Source organism: Podarcis raffonei, chromosome 9 (assembly GCF_027172205.1).
Source record: "Podarcis raffonei isolate rPodRaf1 chromosome 9, rPodRaf1.pri, whole genome shotgun sequence".
Classification (NCBI taxonomy): domain Eukaryota; kingdom Metazoa; phylum Chordata; class Lepidosauria; order Squamata; family Lacertidae; genus Podarcis; species Podarcis raffonei.
Genome location: NC_070610.1, coordinates 80,116,050 through 80,138,529, shown reverse-complemented (window position 1 = coordinate 80,138,529; position 22,480 = coordinate 80,116,050). Strand labels below are relative to the sequence as shown.

The 22,480-nt window shown below is 50.7% G+C and overlaps 1 protein-coding gene across 1 annotated transcript in view; it reads left to right on the top strand.

Moving 5' to 3' along the window:
* Window positions 1-22,480, top strand: part of RAB11FIP5 (RAB11 family interacting protein 5) — a 55,475-nt gene that overhangs the window by 14,503 nt on the left and 18,492 nt on the right. Inside the window, exons 2-3 of the mRNA XM_053402281.1 lie at window positions 12,086-12,528; window positions 13,829-14,558. Coding sequence (XP_053258256.1) covers window positions 12,086-12,528; window positions 13,829-14,558 — 1,173 coding nt within the window. The remainder of the gene's footprint in view (window positions 1-12,085; window positions 12,529-13,828; window positions 14,559-22,480) is intronic.

The following is a 22,480-nucleotide window of genomic DNA, read 5'->3' as shown; positions in this document are numbered from 1 at the left end:
GTCCCGGGCCCTAAGGAAGTCAAATTAGCCTCAAACAGAGGCAGGGCCTTTTCAACACTGGCCCCGACTTCGCTCTGCCTCATGAGACCAGGGCCCTGCAGGATCTGATTTCTTTCCAAAGGGCCTGCAAGACAGAGTTATTCCGCCCGGCCTTTGGCTTGGAATCAACTTGATCCCCTCTTCTCTTTTTCCTTTCTCCTTTTGTGATGGAACTCCTATTTGTGGGGACTTCCCTGGCTTTTTCCTGGCCCACGTAGGACCAGTCTGGATAGTTGGCCTTGGTGAAGATTTGACGTTTTCATCCCCAGAAAAGTTTTTGGTTTGAGTTCCTACTGAAATGAGGCTGCATTTTAATGTTGTGTTTTAATCTTGTTTTTTAAGTTGTATTTCAATCAATTGTTTTTATATTGGTCTTAGCTGCCCTGAGCCAGGTCTTGGGTGGGGTATAAAGAAAAATGATGATGATGATGATGATGACCTCCCCATTTGCTGGCTCCCTGGAGTGGAAAGCGCTCTGAGTAGGTGCAGGTGGCATTTTCTTGCATGGGGTTCAGTTCCGTGGGTTCCACGAAAACCCTGTATACCCAAACCTTTGGAGCCCCACCCCGTGGCTAGTGGGGGAAGAGGGAGCACCCCCTTCTCTCCCCCTGGGCATGACAGTGACGCCTAGGAGGTGTAGTCGGGGCTGCTCCCCCCCACTCCCTTCTCATAGGCGGCAAGTCGTCGCTTGATGTTGCTGTCAGTTGGTGATGGCACAGATCTGCACCTGCTTCTCTGGGGAATCTGCAGCTGAGACCTTGGCATTGCGGGGGGCTGGAGTAGATGACCCCTGGGGTCCACCCCACCTTTGAAATTTGATGATTCTCTTCTCTCAGTTGGTGTCCTGCCTCCCCTCTATGGCACTGAGCAGATCTCAGTTTAAGAATCCTTGGATATTTTCCTCCGATCTTCTGGGATGTTGGCTTCCTTGAACACAGGACAAAGGCCTGTGGTGCGCGGGGGGGGGGGGACGACCTCCGCCTGCAGGGTCAACTTTTAGCAAGTCCCCTTTGGGTGGGGGGTCCTGAAGAGCAGCCCCTCTCTCTGCTGGGGCTTATAGGGACGCCGTTGTTTTCTCCGAATGCCAGGGAATTGCACGTGCAGAGAAGTCTCTTGTGCTCATGTCTCGCTTGTGAGTTTCCCACTGTGGACAGCTGGTCCGCTGTTGTCAGAACCAGATGCTGGACCAGAGGGGCTGCACACAACACACACACACAAATTCTCTCTCTCTCTCTCTGCAATTCTTCCAGGCCTCAGGTCTCCTCTTCGCCTTGTGTGTGTTTGTAACTTGAAGCCTGTCAAATCATCGGCTGCCAATGCTGAGCGAGGCTGGGCATCCTCTTCAGGGCAGTCCAGGCCCATCAGGCCGGACTCTGCTTCTCTCCCTTCCAGGCTTTTCCTTTGGGGGCTCAGGGCTGCCTTCTGACGCCGGTGCAGCACCTTACTCCACAGGTGCGTCCCGGTTCCTGCAGTGCCCCCCTCACTCCTCTGGGGGTTCATGCAAAGCACGACTTTCCCACGGCGCCTCTCCTCCCCGTCATATCTGGTGCTAAGCTCCAAAGCCCAGGCATGTGAGCAGACAATGGGCGGCTGTTCGGGGCTTAAGGCACTTGTGCGCCGGCTCTGGTGGGACGGGGGGAGGCGGGGAGGGCCCCCCCGACTCAGAAGGGGGAAGCCCCCCGCCTGTGCTCAGACTGTGTGTGTGTGGCTTGGAGGCTGTGAGCCCCTGGACGTTGCAGGAATGGCCTTGGTGCAGTTGGACCCTGTTTTCACCCATGTGCACCTGTGGGAGAAGAGTGTGCCTGTGTGTCTCTGTGTGAGACTGTGTTCTTGCTGTGTGGGCTGCTGCTGTTGCTGCTGCTCTAGACGTGATTTGTGCTGATGGCAGGAGAAGGTTTGCAAACTGCAGGAAAGAGGCAGGCCTCTTGGAAGAAGGAGGAGGAGGAGGGGGCGCCAGGGGGCTGCGACTGCGGAGAGTCTTCCTCCTGTGAGGCTTGCAACACTGAAAAAGGTACTATGGTGCACATATGGTGGAATTGTTTAAACATCAAACAATTTTGGGAAACAATATATAATGAAATGAAAAAAAATGTTTAGATATTCATTTAGGAAAACATCAGAAGGTTTTCTATTGGGAAGAGTACCAGGAAGTCTAAAGGAAGAAGACGAGACATTATATTTATACGCAACAGAAGCCGCAAGGCTATTGATTGCGAAAAATTGGAAAAGTGGTATTATACCAACAAAAACAGAGTGGCTTACCAAATTATTGGAGTATTACAATATATCCAGAACAATGGGAGAAATTGGAAGGATCTCAAAAGAGAAGATAGACAAGGACTGGAAGGTCTTTAAAGGATACTTGCAAAATCATATTGAAAAATCAGAACTCCCATTAGAATAAACAAGTTCCGTTATAAGTACTGAAATACTAAATAAGATGGATAACAATGTGTAACAGAAAAAGAAGTAGAAAATTGGTTTAAAAGTGTGTGAAAGTAAGTAATAGAAGTGAAAGAAATTGTAATTGAGTAGATTGGAAGTCTAACACAAGTGCGGGAGGGTGGTGGGAAAAGGAAGAAGTATCTGTGGGACTGAGTGGGGGTATGTATGAATACTTTTAAGGACTGTATGAAATGTATGTTTGTATATTCGTAATATGTATGTAGTAATGTTGAATTATTTTAATAGTAAAATATTTGTGTTAAAAGAAAAAGAAAAAAGAGAGAGAGGCTCCATCCAGTCTTCTGCTGGGCTCTCCAAGAGCGTGTGGGAGTTTGCAGAAAGACTCCCTGGAATGCCCTGGAGGCTGTTCGGCTGCCTCCCTTCGCCCACCAGCAGCTGCCAGCTGGGTGTGCTGCAAGTGCCCCTCCCTTCCTGCCCCCCTCCCCCGTTTTCTGCTCGGACGAAGTTCTGCTCACTGGCGCAAGGAGCCTGCGCACTTTGCTCTGAAGTCAGCAGTTTGTTTTTTTTGCTGAGAGCAGCATATTTCGGCAAGGAGGGGCCCAGAGACTGGAGGGAGGGGGTTTCAGACCCCCCCCACTCCTCTCTGCCTTCAGAGCAGTCCGCCGGAGCTGCCCCCTTCAGTCTCAGACTTCTCCCACTGTTTGAGGGCACAGGAGAAGGTTTTTGGGGTTGTTTTTTTTGAGGACCCAGGGTTTGCTTCCGAACTCTGGCTGTGGTCAGATGTCAGGCTAAACCACAGTTCATGGCAGCAGGTTGCTCAGTCCTGCAGGGGGTGACTGGAAGAAGCAAAGGTCACCCGTGTCGAAGCGATGATTCTTCAACACCAACTTCGTTGGACTGGTCATGTTGTGTGGATGCCTGGTGATCGTCTTCCAAAAAACAGCTATTCTTTTCCGAACTTAAAAATGGAAAGCGTAATGCTGGTGGTCAACAAAAGAGGTTTAAAGACTCTCTCAAGGCAAATCTTAAAAAATGTAGTATAAACAACAGTTGGGAAACGCTGGCCTGGGAGCGCTCCAATTGGAGAAAGTAATAATAATAATAATAATAATAATAATAATAATAATAATAATAATAATAATAGAATCCTAGAGTTGGAAGAGACCACAAGGGCCATCGAGTCCAACCCCCTGCCAAGCAGGAAACACCATCAGAGCACTCCTGACATATGGTTGTCAAGCCTCTGCTTAAAGACCTCCAAAGAAGGAGACTCCACCACACTCCTTGGCAGCAAATTCCACTGTCAAGCAGCTCTTACGGTCAGGAAGTTCTTCCTAATGTTTAGGTGGAATCTTCTTTCCTGCAGTTTGAATCCATTGCTCCGTGTCTGCTTCTCTGGAGCAGCAGAAAACAACCTTTCTCCCTCCTCTATGCGACATCCTTTTATATATTTGAACAAGGCTATCATATCACCCCTTAACCTCCTCTTCTCCAGGCTAAACATGCCCAGCTCCCTTAGCCGTTCCTCATAAGGCATCGTTTCCAGGCCTTTGACCATTTTGGTTGCCCTCCTCTGGCACGTTCCAGTTTGTCAGTGTCCTTCTTGAACTGTGGTGCCCAGAACTGGACACAGTACTCCAGGTGAGGTCTGACCAGAGCAGAATACAGTGGCACTATTACTTCCCTTGATCTAGATGCTATACTCCTATTGATGCAGCCCAGAATTGCATTGGCTTTTTTAGCTGCCGCGTCACACTGTTGGCTCATGTCAAGTTTGTGGTCAACCAAGACTCCTAGATCCTTTTCACATGTACTGCTCTCAAGCCAGGTGTCACCCATCTTGTATTTGTGCCTCTCATTTTTTTTGCCCAAGTGCAATACTTTACATTTCTCCCTGTTTGTTTTGGCCCAGTTCTCTAATCTGTCAAGGTCGTTTTGAAGTGTGATCCTGTCCTCTGGGGTGTTAGCCACCCCTCCCAGTTTGGTGTCATCTGCAAATTTGATCAGGATGCCCTTGAGTCCACCATCCAAGTCGTTGATAAAGATGTTGAATAAGACCGGGCCCAAGACAGAACCCTGTGGCACCCCACTAGTCACTCTTCTAATAATTGTACCCCACCCATCTGACTGAGTTTCCCCAGCCACTCTGGGCAGCTCTCAACAGAATATTAAAAAAATGATAAAACATCAAACATTAAAAACTTCCCTAAACAGGGCTGCCTTCTAAAAGTCAGATAGTTGTTTATTTCCTTGACATCTGATGGGAGGGCATTCCACAGGGTGGGTGCCACCACCAAGAAGGCCTTTACCAAAGGTGTCATGGGCTTTGAAGTTCCCTTAAAACCATAGAATTGTAGAGTTGGGACCTCCAGAGTCATTTATCTCAAAGTCTTCCCGTTAATTTTGCCATTTCGGCGTGTTCCATCAGTTTTCCTTGCCATTCTTCTTTACAGTCATACCTCGGGTTGAAATAGCTTCGGAATGAATATTTTTGGGTTGCGCTCCGCGGCGACCTGTAAGTAACGGAGCGCGTTACTTCTGGGTTCCACCGCATGCGCAGACGCTCAAAATGGTGTCATTCGCGGAAGCGCCGAAATGCGACCCACACATGCACATCACGCAGTCGCGTGTTAGGTTCGCTTCAGGATGCGAACGGGGCTCCGGAACGGATCCTGTTCGAATCCAGAGGTACCACTGTAGCTGGTATTTCAGTACTTTTCCATCTTTGTGCTAGCAATGTCCCCACTGCAGTTGCAGCATACATAAACAGTTTTTTCTTTTTCGGGATGGGAAGTTCTGCAAGGTGCCGCCATTCTGTGGCCAGGGCTGTCTTATCTGTCTGTCTGTCCATCTGTCTGTCTGTCTGCCTTCCCCTGCCTGCTTGCCCACCCCCTGCAAGATCTGCCTTGCAAGGCGAGGGGGGCAGAAGGGGGACTTGAGCGTTGGTTGTGAGATCCCAAACCTGCCAGTCTTCCCCAGCCGCCCGGCCCTGTGCTGCCTTTGCCCAGGCAGGGGGCCAAGATGTCCCAGGGACCCCCGGGCAAAATAGGAGCTCTGGGTGTTTATGCCAGGCAGAGAAGCGGGGCAGGGAAGGGGCAGGGAGGAACCCCCCTTGAGCTCTGCAAACTGGGATCTGTTCCAGGGTGGGTTTGATTCAGATCGATTTAAATCGCGAGTCAGTAAGACTTGATTTAAATCATTTTTTTACAGAAAGACCCATTCTTGGTGGTAGAATCTTAATATTGACAAACAGATGAAGGTTTATTATTTTTGGAATAATAAATGTTCAGCGTAGTTTTTACAGTTATGTCAAAAGTTACTGATTTGGTTACAGTATTAGAAATACATAATTATGAAATTATCGTGGGGTGTAATAAGATAACTATATTTGGACGGCTTTTCTGCTATACTTCATTGGAAGGAGAAAAATAATCATTTCCTTAATAACAATTTATTTAACTGAAACAATAACATTACAGCATACGTAGCCATGTTTGTTAACTGATGTGGTTAAACAATTAAAAAAACACACAACTTAGACTGAGTTTTAGCACACATGAAAAACTTAAATCCTTATATCCTGATGACTAGCCTTTGGACCATAATGTAACTTAAATAGAAAATGATATTTGGAAAGATTTTTCCTCCAAAAGCATTTTATTTTAAAAATCCGATTTAAATAATAAAAAACCCCATTGCTTTCCCCCCACCCTGGTCTGTTCCCAGGAGCCCAGTGACAGAAGCATCCATCCTGTCGGAGCCAAAGGTGAGGCAGCAGGTGCTCTAAGTCAGGATATGGCCGTGGGGGGAGAGAAGAGAAAGAGACCCCCCCCCGCCGCCGCCAGACAGGTTGTTGCCTCCAGGCCTGGAGGAGAACCTCTTCCAAGCGCTGCAACCCCCCCATCCCTCCCACCCCCTTTGGCTTTTGCAGGAAATGCAGCCAAACTGTCACATACGGAAAGCAATTCGTTTGCAGGGTTTTATTATTTATTTGTTTGGGGGGGTCGATTCCCTTTCAAGAGCGTGTTTGCCTTGTTGGGGCGTCTGAGCCGGGCCAAAGTCCCTGGGGGCAGCAGGCCAAGGATCCGTCCTTTGCAGGGGGGCTGAAAGGTCCAGGGGGATGGCAATTTTCTTAAACCATGGGTAGGCAAATTACAGCCCGGGGGCCGGATCTGGCCCAATCACCTTCTAAATCCGGCCCACAGACGGTCCGGGAATCAGTGTGTTTTACATGAGTACAGTGGACGCTCGGTCACGAACGTGATCCGTGCAGGATGTGCATGCGTGGGTTGCGATTTGGCGCTTCTGTGGATGCGCAGAGCACAGTTGAGCACTTCTGCGCATGTGCGACCGCCGAAACCCGGAAGTAACCTGTTCTGATACTTCCGGGTTTCAGTGGTCCGTCAACTGAAAAAACGCAACCTGAAGCGTCTGTGACTTGAGGTATGACTGTAGAATGTGTGCTTTTATTTAAAATGCATCTCTGGGTTATTTGTGGGGCATAGGAATTTGTTCATTTCCCCCCCTTCAAAATACTGTCCGGTCCCCCACAAGGTCTGAGGGACAGTGGACCGGCCCCCTGCTGAAAAAGTTTGCTGCCCCCTGTCTTAAACAACTACTGTATTTTTTGCTCTATAAGACTCACTTTTTCCCTCCTAAAAAGTATGGGGAAATGTGTGTGCGTCTTATGGAGCGAATGCAGGCTGCGCAGCTATCCCAGAAGCCAGAACAGCAAGAGGGATTGCTGCTTTCACTGCGCAGAGATCCCTCTTGCTGTTCTGGCTTCTGAGATTCAGAATATTTTTTTTCTTGTTTTCCTCCTCCAAAAACAGGTGCTTCTTGTGGTCTGGTGCGTCTTATAGAGTGAAAAATACGGTGAATCAAATACCTGCCTGACTTTGCGTTCCTACTGCCGGTGCCTGGTGGGTGTGCTTGTTTTCTCGAGGGGACGGAACCTGGATCTAGTGTGCGTTTTGCACCTGGAAAGACCTGAGCTCTGCCTGTAATGAAAGAAAAAGAAAAGGGTGGGGGGAATCTGGTGTAGCTGCTCTTGTAGAGAGCTGTGTTTCTGCTGGTCAAGATACGCAGCCTGGCTGATCCAGACAACATGTTTGTTTTGGCGGTTCTGAGTCTCCACCCTCCTCTGAGTGGAAAGACTTTCCCTGACTCACCGGCTGCCCCTGTTCCTGGCAGGCCTTTCCATCGGGGAGGTTCCTCTGGGCAGCTGCTGCCCTGTTTTCCCTCTCCTGGATCCCTGCCCCCCCAATCCTGGGCTGCCACAGATTTCTGCAATGGGGCTCCCTGTCCTTTGGGGAAAGCAAAAGCCACTTGGAATATAAATATTGTTGTTGTTTAGTCGTTTAGTCGTGTCCGACTCTTTGTGACCCCCTGGACCAGAGCACGCCAGGCACTCCTGTCTTCCACTGCCTCCCACAGTTTGGTCAAACTCATGCTGGTAGCTTCGAGAAGACTGTCCAACCATCTTGTCCTCTGCCGTCCCCTTCTCCTTGTGCCCTCCATCTTTCCCAACATCAGGGTCTTTTCCAGGGAGTCTTCTCTTCTCATGAGGTGGCCAAAGTCTTGGAGCCTCAGCTTCAGGATCTGCCCTTCCAGTGAGCACTCAGGGCTGATTTCCTTCAGAATTGATGTGTTTGATCTTCTTGCAGTCCATGGGACTCTCAAGAGTCTCCTCCAGCACCAGAATTCAAAAGCATCCATTCTTCGGCGATTAGCCTTCTTTATGGTCCAGCTCTCACTTCCATACATCACTACTGGGAAAACCATAACACTATAACAATATAAGTGTAACAATATAAATATAATAAATAATAAAAATAAAAGAGGACTCATGGAAGCGGGGAGGGGGCTATTGGGGGCTCCCAGACACAATTGCTATGCTGGGTCTCTGCAATCGGAGGCAGCGATGCTTCTGAAGATCAGTTGCAGGTGGGAACTGCAGGTGTCAGAGCTGCTCCTGGTCTTAGATATATGTTAAACGTTCATAAGTGTACCAACCAAGCACGTACATAGATCAGCACTGGAAGACCGACCTGGAACCATTTTTGATTCCCAAACTAACCCAATGTTTTCTCTGCAAGGTCAAAGGAAAATGGAAAAGCCTCCCCATTGTCTTTTCCTTCACAAATCCTGGCAGGATACTTACCTGGCAGGGGAGATACCATGATCACAAATCCTGGCTGAAGGGCACATTTAAGATATGAATAGGGTGTGAGGCTGTGACCTGGCTCAGGAACTAAGTATTTATTATTACAAAAGACTGGCCAGGCTCCCCAGGCAATCCAATCAAGTGACCATTCAACAGGTAACCTGCCAGACAGGAGGTAAACAAAGCGCTCAGATTTCTGCTGTAGACCACTTTCTCTGTGATGTAGGTATGATGTATCTGGGGGTGGTCTTAAGTTACACCCCTTCTATGATGTATGTATGATGTATGGAGGGGTGGTCTTGAGCTCCGGGGCAGGGAATTTAAAATGTCTATATAAGGGTGGGAATACCTTGGTTCTGGGTCCTCCTTTCCTGAGTGTGAAGGGGGCACCCTGTTGCAAGAGTTTAATACAGATCAGGCTTACTAGCTGCTTTGCTTCTCAATATTCTCTGGTTGGCCTCTGTTATTTTCTCCTACCAATAGGGAACCTACGTAAGGACTCTATATGGGCTCTTGGATACCCCATAAGGGAAAAAGGGGCAGATTTTTGTTTACAACACTGGTGCCCAGGGAATTTCAAACACTTGCAGGGGTGGGAGGAGAAGAATGTAGAGCCTTGGGTCTCCAGCTGCACTACAATTCCCATCATCCCTGGCCCCTTGTCCTGCTAGCTGGGGCCGATGGGAGTTGTAGTCCCACAACAGCTGGCGCCCCAAGTTTGGGGGAATCCTGCTGCAGAGGGTTTCAGAGTTCTCCCTGCAGGCAACCAAGGTGGGAGGGCGATGGGGGCAAGCAGCTGCCAGGACCTCTGGGGTCTTGCGAGGTTGGCGTACGTGTGTGTCGTGGGCACCCAGGTTGGCACGGGTGTGTCTCAGCTGCACGGCTTGTGTAGCAGGACTTGGCCTGCCAGGGGAAGGGGACTTCCTGGAGCTGGTCCCAAACCTCTGTGGGCTTCAGTAGACGCCTGGCCAATTTGCACTCTGGGGGGCCAAAACCTCCAGGCTTCCAACTAAATCTGACATGCTGCCAATGAGACAACAATGGTGTTTGTGGCAAGGAACAAAGAATTGATTTCTACAAATAATCAAACGCCTTCATTCCTCCCAGATCAGTTGCCAACCAGTTGTGTAGCGCATCCTGCCTTTGAGCAAGCCATGCAAGGGCTCACGCAGCAGCTGTGTCCCTCTTCCCCTCTACACCCCCCCAAAAAACGCTTCCTGTGTTTCGGAGGTGCTGCTTCAGCATATTTTGTTCCGGGAATTTTGGGGCGAAAACGGCTTGCCTTGTGCCACAGGAGGAGCGAGAGGCTGCGCTGGGGCTTGTGGTGCTTTAGGGTTGTGAAGGACATGGGGATGTTGTCTCAGGCAAGACCCAGAGGAGAACCTGGGGTGGGGGCCCTGGGGGGAGGATTTGGGAATGGGACACACGAGAGCAGGAAGGGGGGCTGCAATGCCATGAGAAATCTGAAACGGGAACTGCTGCCCACTAAGTGACAGCAGTCCAGTAATTCAGCAGCGGAAGAAAAATGACAAAAGAATTGCAATAGGGAAACTTTTTGTAATGGATTAAGATGTAACGCAGGAGAAAAGGTCTGAGTAAAAACACTGTGGGGAGGGGAGGAAGTCAGCTTATGAAATAATGTAATTGTTTGACTTGAGGGTTGTTGTGAAAATATTTGAAAATTTTAATAAGTTACGGACACACAGAGAGAGCAAGTTTTGTTTTGTTTTGTGCATGTCTTGCAGTTTTCGTTGCTTGGTTGTGTTTGCCACATTGCTGATTCCTTGCATTTTTAAAATCTTGCCTTGCAAAAGAATACTGCTTCTAATACGTTTTTAATATTGAGCTTTAAATGGTTGTGACCTGCCCTGGGACCTTCGGGTAAAGGGTGGGTAAGAAATCAAGTTATTTTTATTTGGGTTCCCAAATAACCAGTTTGGGTTCCCAGGGCGGGGCTGAAGTCAGGTGGGGGCCGGAGTGTCTTTCTGCTTTTTGGGATGTGGTGCCGCGTGAAGATTTCGCCCCTGTCGCTTGCAGATTTCGTTTGTTTGTTCATTTCATAAAATCAGTACCCTGCTTGATTGTAAAAAAACAACAACAACCTCAGTTTGCCAAAAAGGTAAAACAATAATTTCATTTATTATTATTATTATTATTATTATTATTATTATTATTATTATTATTATTATTATTTTATACCCCGCCCATCTGGCTGGGCTTCCCCAGCCACTCTGGGCGGCTTCCAGCAAAATATTAAAATACAGTAATGCATCAAACATTAAAAGCTTCCCTAAACAGGGCTGCCTTCAGATGTCTTCTAAAAGTCAGATAGTTGTTTTTCTCTTTGACATCTGGTGGGAGGGCGTTCCACAGGGCGGGCACCACCACTGAGGAGGCCCTCTGCCTGGTTCCCTGTAACTTGGCTTCTCGCAGTGAGGGAAGAGCCAGAAGGCCCTCGGCGCTGGACCTCAGTGTCTGGGCAGAATGATGGGGGTGGAGACGCTCCTTCTAGTATACAGGACCAAGGCTGTTTAGGGTTTTAAAGGTCAGCACCAACACTTTGAATTGTGCTCGGAAATGTCCTGGGAGCCAATGTAGGTCTTTCAAGACCGGTGTTATATGGTCTCGGCGGCCGCTTCCAGTCACCAGTCTAGCTGCCGCATTCTGGATTAGTTGTAGTTTCCGGGTCACCTTCAAAGGTAGCCCCACAGAGAGCGCATTGCAGTAGTCCAGGCGAGCAATAACCAGAGCATGCACCACTCTGGCGAGACACTCTGCGGGCAGGTAGGGTCTCAGCCTGCGTACCAGATGGAGCTGATAAACAGCTGCCCTGGACACAGAATTGACCTGCACCTCCATGGACAGCTGTGAGTCCAAAATGACTCCCAGGCTGCGCAACCGGTCCTTCAGGGGCACAGTTACCCCATTCAGGACCAGGGAGTCCTCCACACCTGCCCGCCCCCTGTCCCCCAAAAACAGAACTTCTGTCTTGTCAGGATTCAACCTCAATCTGTTAGCCGCCATCCATTCTCCAACCACCTCCACACACTCACTCATTTATACCCACCCATCTGGCTGGGTTTCCCCAGCCACTCTGGGCGGCTTCCAACTGAATATTAAAAACAGCATCATCAGACATTACAAACGTCCCTAAACAGGGCTGCCTTCGGTTGTCTTTTAAAAGTAAAATACTTGTTTATTGCCTTGACATCTGCTGGGAGGGTGTTCCACAGGGCAGGCTTAATGAAACAAGGGTGTTTTGAGCAGGCTCTGAAAAGAGGACAGTTGAGGTTCCTGGTGTCAAGAGGCTGGGAGTTCCAGAGGGCATGTTCACGCTCAGAGATTTGAGTTCTTGCACATGAGGGACGGATCCTGGAGGGGGTAACAGGCCTATGTGAGAAGGGGATGGGGCACTAGCCGGGGCCCTGGCCTGGCACATTTCTCATGTACTTCTTGCCTCTTCTCCCCCCTCAGGTGGTACAAGCTCCACTCCAAGCCTGGCAAGAAGGAGAAGGAGCGCGGGGAGATCCAGCTGAGCATCCAGTTCACGCGCCACAGCCTGACGGCCAGCATGTTTGACCTGTCCATCAAGGACAAGCCCCGGTCGCCCTTTGGGAAGCTGAAGGACAAGCTGAAGGGCCGGCAGAAGTACGACATGGAGTCGGCCTCGGCCATCGTGCCCAGCAGCAGCGGGGCCCTCGACGAGGAGTTTGGCCTGGCGGGCAAGAAGGCCAAGGCCAAGGGCAGCTTCTTCTTCAAGAACAAGCTGCGCAAGTCCTCCCTCACCCAGTCCAACACCTCCCTGGGCTCCGACAGCACCCTCTCCTCGGCCGGCAGCCTGGTGGGCATCGGACCCTCCGAGGCGGGCATGGTGCCCTCGCCCAGCCGCCACAGCAGCTTCTCCACAGACCGCTCTGGTAAGAGGGAGGAGGGCGGGGGGAATAGCTGGTTGAGGGCGATTCCGGCATTGCGGCGGGTTGGGATGGATGATCCCTGGGGGACCCTTCCGACTCCGCGATTCTGTGATTGAGTAGAGCCTAGATAGGTGCAGTACTTTGATGAAGAAATTCAGGGGTACCTCAAATTGCTAATGGGATCCGTTCTGGAGGTCTGGCTGCATCCTGAGGAATTCGCAACTGGGGGACCGCTTCTGTACATGTGCGTAGAGCGCTTCTGCGCATGTGGCGGAACTCGGAAAAATACTTCTGGGTTTGCCGCATTTGCATCCCGAAGTTTCCGTATCCAGAGGGATACATAAGCAGAGTTTTGACTGTAAAAGTCACATTTTAAAAAATAAGTAAATTGATATACCGCCGTTCTTCCAAAATCACATGGCGATTTACAACATAAAAACGCAAAATGCATAATATAATATTTAAAAAGCAGTTGGGCATCGAGTCAGCCGTGAAAACAGGATGCGCACTTGATGTGCCATGGTCCTGATCCAGCAGCAGGTGCTCTCCTGGATGAAATGGGCCCCCTTTGGCCTGATCCTGCTGCCAAAGGGCTTTTTGTAGGTTCTTATCCTCATGTTCCATGAGACCCTCTCTCAGCACTTTGAACAGGGCCTGGAAGGGGGTCTGCTTAGGGGTTTGGCAGTCGGTGCCTCGAGCCTCCTGGCTGCCATAATAATAATAATAATAATAATAATATTTCTAAAGGGTAGCTGACACAACACTAATTGTAACAATTGTAATTTGGTCCTTTTTGTGGGTGTTTTTTTGTTTTGTGTTTTTTATTGAATTAGATTATGATTTGATTTGATTTATTGTTTATACCCCGCCCGTCTGACTGGGCTTCCCCAGCTGGGCAGCTTCCAACAAAATATTAAAATACAGTACAGTGGTACCTCTGGATGCGAACGGGATCTGTTCTGGAGCCCTGTTCGCATCCAGAAGCGAACGCAACCCGCGTCTGTGCGTCGCGATTTGCCTCTTCCGCGCATGCACATGACGTCATTTTGAGTGCCTGCGCAAGCGGCGAAACCCGGAAGTACCACGCTCTGTTACTTCCGGGTCGCCACAGTGCGCAACCCAAAAATGCTTATCCCGAAGCTACTTCAACCCGAGGTATGACTGTAATGCATTTTCCTCTTCCGGGATCTGTTGCGGCTCAAGAGCTGGAAGGGGGCAGGCCCAAGGGGGTTGGGGGGCCTTGTGGGCGATGCGGACGGCTGGCCCACCAATGACCCTTCCCCTACTCTCTCTTCCTCTCCAGTCAGAGACTTCCTGCCTTCCCCCAAGCTGACCCACAAGAGGGCCTTCAGCGACGAGGCCTCCCAGTCGACCCAGAGCCTGAAGCCCCAGAACGACCCCATCTCCCGGTCCTCCCTGTGCATCAACGGGAGCCACATCTACTGCGAGGAGCCCACGCCAAAGCCTTCCTTCCTCTCCGCAGCGCCTGCTCCTCCTGCCGCTGCCGTCGCTGCCAGCAAGCCGCACGAGGAGGCCTTTGGATCCGAGCCCCCGGCCGCCCCTGAGCCGGACCTGCCGCCCTGGTCCAGCAGCATCTTGCCAAAGGCGCCCCCCAAAGACCCTCCCCGCTTCATCCCCTCCCCTCCCATTCTGGCGGCCCAGGAGGAAGACAAGCTGTCCGTCAAGACCATCGCCCTCAACAAGCACCGCGTCAGGGCCAGGAGGGAGGAGGAGGAGGCAGCAGCGGCGGCGGCCGCCCTGCACGCCGAGAGCAAGCCCATCCAGATCGCCACGCCCATGGTCTTCTCTGGGGACGTCCGGAGGGTCCGGCCCCAGCCGGAGGAGGAGGCGGAGGAGGAGAAGAGGTTCTCCAAGACGGGCTTCTTCCGCCGGGGGAGCAGCAAAGAGGGGGGCGGGAAGAGCGGGGAGCCGTCCCCCCGGGTGGTGGTGGCGGCCGGAGAAGAGAGGGGCAGGAGCAGGAACAGCAGCTGGTTCAGCCTCCAGGATGCCAAGGAGATGCCCCCCAAGCCCAGGTGAGAGGCTGGCCGGGGAGCGCGGCTTGGGGGGGGGAGAGCTTCTGTCCCGCTGCTGCTGTTGCCTGTGTCTGCCAGGGAGGAGGGTTGCAGGTCTGTGGCCCCCGGTCTGTGTGCTGCTGCATCTTGGCCTTCTGTGTCGTGGGCGCTGGGCTCCGGGCAGGGCTTGGAAGAAGCGGGGGCACGGAGCCTGTGGAAGGGGCCCCCTGCCCACGTTCGGTGGGTCTAGTGGGGGAGAACTGGGGTGAGGAGGCTGTGCTGGCGCAGTTGGGCTTGTGGTGGAGAAAGGCTTTGCTGAAGCAGGTCTGGAGAGAGGAGAAAGTGCCAGGCTGGCAGCTCCCCCAGAGCCAAGGGGCCGAGGGGGACTCGGGGTGAACAAGGAGAAACAGGGCCAGGATCTGCAGCCGGCAGGTCTCCCCAGGGTGCCTCTGCTCCTGGAGGGTCCTGCGTGGAGCTACAAGGGGAAAGTGGGATTTCTGGCTGCTTTTCGGTCGGACTCTGCCCTCCTGCCCTCCTCCCTGCCAGGCTCAGATTTGCCAGGTTTCTTTTTTGGCAGGGCTGGAGCAGCTTGCAGAGTCGGAAGCGGAGCCAGGCGGCAACGGAGCCGTCCTAGGAAGTGGCTCTGCGTTGCTCAAAAACCTGGTTTTGAGCGTGACATGAACAACGTCCTCCTTGTCACTTTCCACGCCGCTCCTCTTAATTGATGATTATTTTATAAAATGTATACACTAATTAGGGACGCGGGTGGTGCTGTGGTCTAAACCACTGTGCCACTTGGACTTGCCAATTGGAAGGTCGACTGTTCGAATTCCCGCGACGGTGTGAGCTCCCGTTGCTCGGTCCCTGCTCCTGCCAACCTAGCAGTTCGAAAGCACACCAGTGCAAGTAGATAAATAGGTACTGCTCCGGCGGGAAGGTAAACGGCTGCTCTGGTTCGCCAGAAGCGGCTGAGTCCTGCTGACCACATGACCCGGAAAACCTGCAGACAAACACTGGCTCCTCGGCCTATAGAGCGAGATGAGCGCCACAACCCTAGAGTCGTCCGCGACTGGACCTAACGGTCAGGGGTACCTTTTCCTTTACCTTTATACACTAATTTGTTGCAAAAACCAACAATGACCTCCATGTGGTTTGCAAAGAGAGTAAAACAGGGGGGGAAAATCATTGGCAAAACTGGTGAAAAACAACAATTTAAAATATTAAAAAAAAAAAAAACAGCAATGAGCTGATAACTGATTTGAGACTTCTGGGGAGTTGCATCACTCCGTATCCCACTGAGAGCAAGTGCGGTGGGGGGAGGCTTAGCCACCCTCAGAGCAGAAATCCAGCTTTTGTTTCTAGGTGTCCCTGGAGGGGCTCCTGCCTGCATAGCTCACAGATCTCTTTGGAGCCGTTGCAAAGGTCTGGGGCGGGTTGTGTGGTGCGTAACTTGGCAGTACAGTTGTACCTCCTTTTGTGTCTGGGATCCGTTCCAGAGCCCCAGACGCTCAACAAAAGGGCTACTCTGCGCATGCGCAAAGCGCGATTTAGCGCTCCTGCACGAGTGCGAGCAGCAAACCCGGAAGTAACCCGTTCTGGTACTTCTGGACTTGCTGCGGACGAAATGGACCCTAAACGGGGCGGATTCAAAACGAGGTACCACTGGAAATCTACTGAGCCGATTGGCTCTGCTTGGTTGCTGTGGCTGACTTGTGCCTAGGGATGCGGCAAGTTTGGATCATGACCCCGGGAATGGCCTGCCCGTTTGCCAGAGTGGCCTCTCCGAGGATCTAAAGGCAAAGGTGAGCGAAGTTGCGAAGAACAGATGGGGCAGGGGCTTTGGGGAGTTGCTGGTGTAACCTGTGGCTAGGTGAGATTTGGCGCTCTCTAGGTCCTGCCGCCTTGGGGGCGTCCCAGGACACTCTGGGCCTTTGGTCTCCAAGTGGGCGCTTGGCTCTGTGTTGCCATCGTCTTACTCAAGGCTCCGGCAGGAGGGGCTTCAGAGGCGGGTTGCCAGCTTGGGCCAAACCTCTGCACTTCTGGGCTGGCTGCGGACGTTGGATGAAACGGGCCCTAAACGGGGCGGATTCAAAATGAGGTACCACTGGAAATCTGCGAGGGCAGATAGGCTCTGCTTGGTTTCCTTGGCGCCTCCTCCCTGAGACCCCCCCCCAGGGTGTTTCAGATGTCTGGGGGCTGGGGGGGTCATTCTGAGGGTCCTATCTAGGTTCTGAGCACTGCAGCTTCTCCTCAGTCCCCCAACTGGGCTCTGGAATGGCAGTACTGAATGCAGTGTTTCTGCGGGTGGTCGGATGTTGGGGTTTGGCTTTGAATGCTGGGCTGCTGTCAAGTTGAAACTTGTTTAATGACCACATCTTTGGGGGGGGGCGTTAAGGCAGAAGTGTTTGGCCAAGGCCATGGGCAGCTTCCGTGCCACCTTGAGGGCAGAGTCCTGTCCCCGTACACTGAGAAGAGCGGGGTCTATTCCTGGTGCCAAATCTCAGGTTTTGTTTTTGGTGATGGCGTCAGCCCCGCTGCCCTGCTTTTACGCTTTCCTTCTCTGTCCCGAGGCAGAGATCCTTCAGGTTGGCTTTCTTCCACTGCAGCCACCACATGGGGAAGTTGCTAAGCGGAATCTTCCTTCTACACTCCGATGCAGCTGTACCGAGCATGCTGGGGGGAAATGGCCGAGCGCTGCTCCCTGGTGGCTCAGGCAGGGTGGCCGAACCTGTGTTGTCACCTGCCCTAAATATCTGGAGTGAGGCATGCATGCAGAGGCCCTTTCCGCCTCCAGCGTCTTCGATCGGTACAGCTGCACTGGAGTGCAGAAGGGAGTCTTTCTTTGTTTCTGACAGTGGAGGGTGCCTTGATCTCCCACCTTCCCCTTCAGTTGTGGGCCTGTGGACCCTGCAGAAGTGCGCTGCAGACCCCTCGGGCTGTGTGTGTGTGTCGACGGTTTGAGAGCCACCCTCTCCTGGGTCGTGAGCTACCTTTTTCAAGGTGCGTTTCTGAGTCGCCGTGTCTGACGAAGAGCGTCCTGAAGGGCGCAGAGAGAAGGGAGAGAGAGAGAGAAGTTGCTCTTTGTCTTGGTGCCGGTTCTGCAGTCCCGTCCACCAGTGAAATCCAGGCCTGGGGGGCTGCTGGGCTGTTGGTCTCCCCCCAGCCAAATAGCGATGAATCCGAGAGAGCACCGGGGAAGTTATTTTTGGAGCATGTGTTGTTCTGGCGCATGATGAGATGCTGACTGGAGCATGTGACGCGCAAACAGGGCTTGGCTCACTCAGGCTTTCAGCTTTTTCCTGCCGTGGTTCTTTTGACGTTCCCCTTCCCGGGGGGGGGGGAGTGGGGCTGTGCCTGCTTCTCCTGCAGAAGCAGAGGGGCTGTCGTGGCTCTTGGGATCCCCTTCAGCTGAGGATCGGTGGCCCCTGGGGGAGACACGGAGGTGCCCTTTCTTCTCCAGTGTTTGGTGATGCAAAGGAATCGTAGTACTGGGACCCCTAAGGGCTATCCAGTCCAACCCCCAGCAATGCAGGAATCTCAACAAGAGCATCCGTGACAGAGGTCCATCCAACCTCTGCTTAAAAGCCTCCAAGGAAGGAGAGTTTGCACTCTCCCAATACTGTTCTTCTGTCAAACAGCTCTTAGATTGGTCTCAACTAGGGCCAGGGCCTTTCCAGTACTGGCCCCGACTTGGTGGAACGCTCTGTCCCAAGAGACCAGGGCCCTGCAGGACTTGACATCTTTCCGCAGGGCCTGCAAGACAGAGCTGTTCCGCCTGGCTTTTGCCTTGGACTCAGTCTGACCCTTATGTTTCCCTCCCCTTATGGTTTTGACTTTTAAAATGAGGCTGCATTTTAAATTGCATTTTAACCTGTATTTTAAATTGGACCCCCCCCTCCATTACGTTTTTACCGTGATTTTATTGGTGCCCTGCTCTGGCCGGGGAGGGCGGTGTATAATTAACATTTATTATTATTATTGTTGTTGTTGTTGTTGTTGTTGTTGTTGTTGTTGTTGTTGTTGTTATTATTATTACCCCCAGGAAGTTCTTCCTAATATTTAGCCAGAATCCCCTTTCTTGTCATTTGATTCCCTTGGATTGGGTCCTTCCCTCTGGAGCAGCAGAAATCAAGCTTGCTCTGTTTTCTATGGTGCAGCCCATATTTGAGGATGGCTCTCATCCCAGCTGGTCGTACCCATCAGGTGATTGGCAGGTGGGTGTCCCTCCCTCCCTGTCATAGCTGACCTGTGGGGAGGGGGAGATAAAGACCTGGGAGGCTCCCCCCCAAATTCCTTCCTGCTCTCTGCTTCCTGATCGTTTACCAAGAACAAGAATGAATCTTGTCGCCCACCAAAGACCAGCAAATGAAGGCATGGAATCTTTCTAGTCTGCAAAAAGCATATGCCGTAATTTATTTCTTATTATATACCGCTCTGTCATTTCAAAAATGGATCAAAGCTGTTTACAGCAATACAACATAAAGCTGCACGATAAAAACTAGGTAAAAAAGTTAAAAGCAGACACCGGTTAGTCACCGTAGAAGGATGTGTTCTTAATACAGTCATACCTCAGGTTAAAGACGCTCCAGGTTGCATTTTTTCGGGTTACAGACCGCTGAAACCCCTAAGTACTGGAAAGGGTTACTTCCGGGTTTTGGCAGTCGTGCGTGTGCAGAAGTGCTAAATTGTGCTTCACAACCCACGTGTGCGCAGACGCGCCGTTGCAGGTTGCGGACGCTGCGGGTTGCGAACGTGCATCCCACACGGATCACTTTCGCAACCCAAGCGTCCACTGCAGTGTGCATAGGCCCTGGCAGAATAGAAATGTTTTCGTCAGGTGTTTAAAAGTTTGCACACAAAAGGCACCTGCTGAATCTCCAGTAGCAGGGAGTTCCGCTGGACTGGGGCCATGACACTAAAGGCTCAGTTTCTCATTGTTGTCAAATGAGCTTCACCAGCCAGCAGTGCTTCTACAGATGATCTCAGTGATCAAGCTGGGATATTAGGATATAAGGATTCGGGTAACCTCTGAGGTGCCCTGGACCAAAGTTGTTTGGGGCTTTTTAAATTAATAAAAGAACCTCGAACCTGGTTGGTTTAGTCTGATACGGGAAAAGCAGCAAAGAATCGTAGAATTGTAGAGTCAGAAGGGACCCTGAGAATCATCTAGTCCAGCGGTTCTCCACCTGTGGGTCTCCAGATGTTGTTGGACTACAATTCCCATCATCCCTGAGCTCTGGCCTTGCTAGCTAGGAGTGATGGGAGTTGTAGTTCAACAACACCTGGGGACCCACAGGTTGAGAAAGGCTGATCTAGTCCGACGCCCGGCAATGCAGGAATATGCAGCTGTGGTTTGACACCGTAAAGACATAAGAATATCAGAAGACCCTGCAGGATGAGGCCAAAGGGGCCCCTCTAGTCCAGCATCCTTTCTCCCAGTGGCCAGCCAGATGCCCCGGGGGGAACCAGCAAGCAGGATTTGGGCACAAGAGCAAACCTCCCCTCCTGCGATTTTCAGCAACTGGTATTCCAAGGGTGCAGATGCTCAGCTTAATTCCGTTTTCCCTGTGTGCCCGCCTTGTGGAGGCAGAATTTGCACACAGGCTAAAGGAGAGCCACCCAGAGCTGTTTTGCTTGGGATTCAAGGAGGGTGGCCGAAGGAGCCTGCCTAATAATAATAATAATAATAATAATAATAATAATTATTATTATTATTATTATTATTATTATTATTATACCCCACCCATCAGGCTGGGTTTCCGCAGCCACTCTGTGCGGCTTACAGCACATAAAAAATGACCAGAAGAATCAGAAATCAGCTGTCCTGGCTCTTGGCTCTCTCCCTCCTCCATGAAACCTCTTTTTTATAAATTGTTTCATTTGGTTTTTCAAATTAAAGTTTTACAATCACGTGTCCAACACACAACATAAAAACAAGATTCCACGGAATCTCCTGGACTTCTTCCCTCCTCCCCTTTGTGGGTCCTTTCCTGCTTCATCTTTTAGAATAATCCAGATCTTTTACATCTCCATTACAATGGTACCTCTGGATGCGAAGGGGGTCCGTTCTGGAGCCCCGTTCTTATCCTGAAGCGAACTGTGCGGGTTGCGATTTGCCGCTTCTGCGCATGCGTGCCACGTCATTTTGAGTGTCTGCGCTTGCCCGAGTGGCGAAACCTGGAAGTAACACATTCCATTACTTCTGGGTCGCCATGGAGCACAACCCGAAAATATTCATCACGAAGCTACTTCAACCGGAGGTATGACTGTATATCCGAAATCCACCATTAAACTACAAATGTTATTCCAATCCTACCAACGATTTTAATGGTTTACAATGGTTTTTAAGATAAATTATTATAATTTTTTCCCATTCCTTATTAAAATTTTGGTCTTCCTGATTTCTGATTCTTCCGGTCATTTTTGCCATTTTGGCATAATCCATCAATCTGCCATTCTTCTCTGGTCAGGACTTCTTCTTCTTTCCACCTCTGGAAAGGTGGCTAGGTGACTTTAAAAGAGGGTTAGACAAGGTTAGATTGCATCCTTGTCTAACCTTCTTTTAAAGCCACCTAGATTGGCAGTCATCACTGTCTTGTGGCAGGGAGTTCCATAGTTATACATAGTAGCCCTCTGGAGAGAGCTCTCGAACCAGTTGCTTATTTATATGGGTCAATGGAAGTTAGTTGTGTGTGCTCAGAAAAATACACACAGATACAGACTTAATTCGGCTTTCCCTGTGTGCCCGCCTTGTGGAGGCAGAATTTGCACACAGGCTAAAGGAGAGCTGTCTTGCTTGGGATTCAAGGAGGGTGGCTGAAGGAGCCTGCCCACTAATAATAATAATAATAATAATAATAATAATAATAATAATAAAAAATTATACCCCACCCATCAGGCTGGGTTTCCCCAGCCACTCTGTGAGGCTTACAGCACATAAAAAATTGTGAAACATTAGAAGTTTGAAAATTTCCCAATACAGATTTGCCTTTAGATGTCTTTTAAAAGTCAGGTCATTGTTTATTTCCTTTACATTATTTCCTTCCCCACTTCTATCCCATGGCCCCCCAAACCCCCCAAGTGAAAAGTTTGATGCTGCCTTGGTCAGAAGCAGTGGCTCCCGGCTGCACCCCAGATTTTGGTTCAGTGGTGCCTCACAAGACGAAATTAATTCGTTCCGCGAGTTTTGTCGTCTTACGATTTTTTTCGTCTTGCGAAGCACGGTGTCGCGAAAGTTTTGGAAAAGCTTCAAAAATCACCAAAGTCTTCAAAAACCTCAAAAAAGGCTACCACACCGCGTTCTATGAGTTGCTCCTCGAAGTCAAGTCGCAACTGTATTAACGGTGTTAAGAAAAAGGAAACAAACTTGCAAGACGTTTCCGTCTTGCGAAGCAAGCCCATAGGGAAAATCGTCTTGCGAAGCAGCTCAAAAAACCAAAAACCCTTTCGTCTAGCGAGTTTTTTGTCTTGCGAGGCATTCGTCTTGCCAGGTACCACTGTACCAGCTCATGTTCCCCCCGCAGTGATGGCATCCGCCTGCCGCATCCCAGAGGAAGCAAAAAGGCTGCTGTAGCAGAAACGCAGGCCTGGTCTTGTGACTGCGACGCTGCAAAGCTGCCTGGTAAACGGCCCTTATAAATTTTGCAAATAATAACTAAAACCAGGTGGCGCGAGTTCATTGCAGTTGCACCCCATGCTGGTGTCCACAGGCCGAGGGGAGAGAGGGGTCATCTCTGTGCAAGACAAACCTTGCGCACGTAAAAGGGGGTTTGCATTATGCAACCGAAGGAAAAGCCGATGCAATTCTAGGCTGCATCAACAAGTCCAGGGTCCCATTCTGGAGACCCCACCTGGAGTACCACGTCTAGTTCTGGGCGCCACAATTTAAGAAGGGTGTCGACAAGCTGGAAGGTGTGCAGAGGAGGGAGACCAAGACGGTCAAG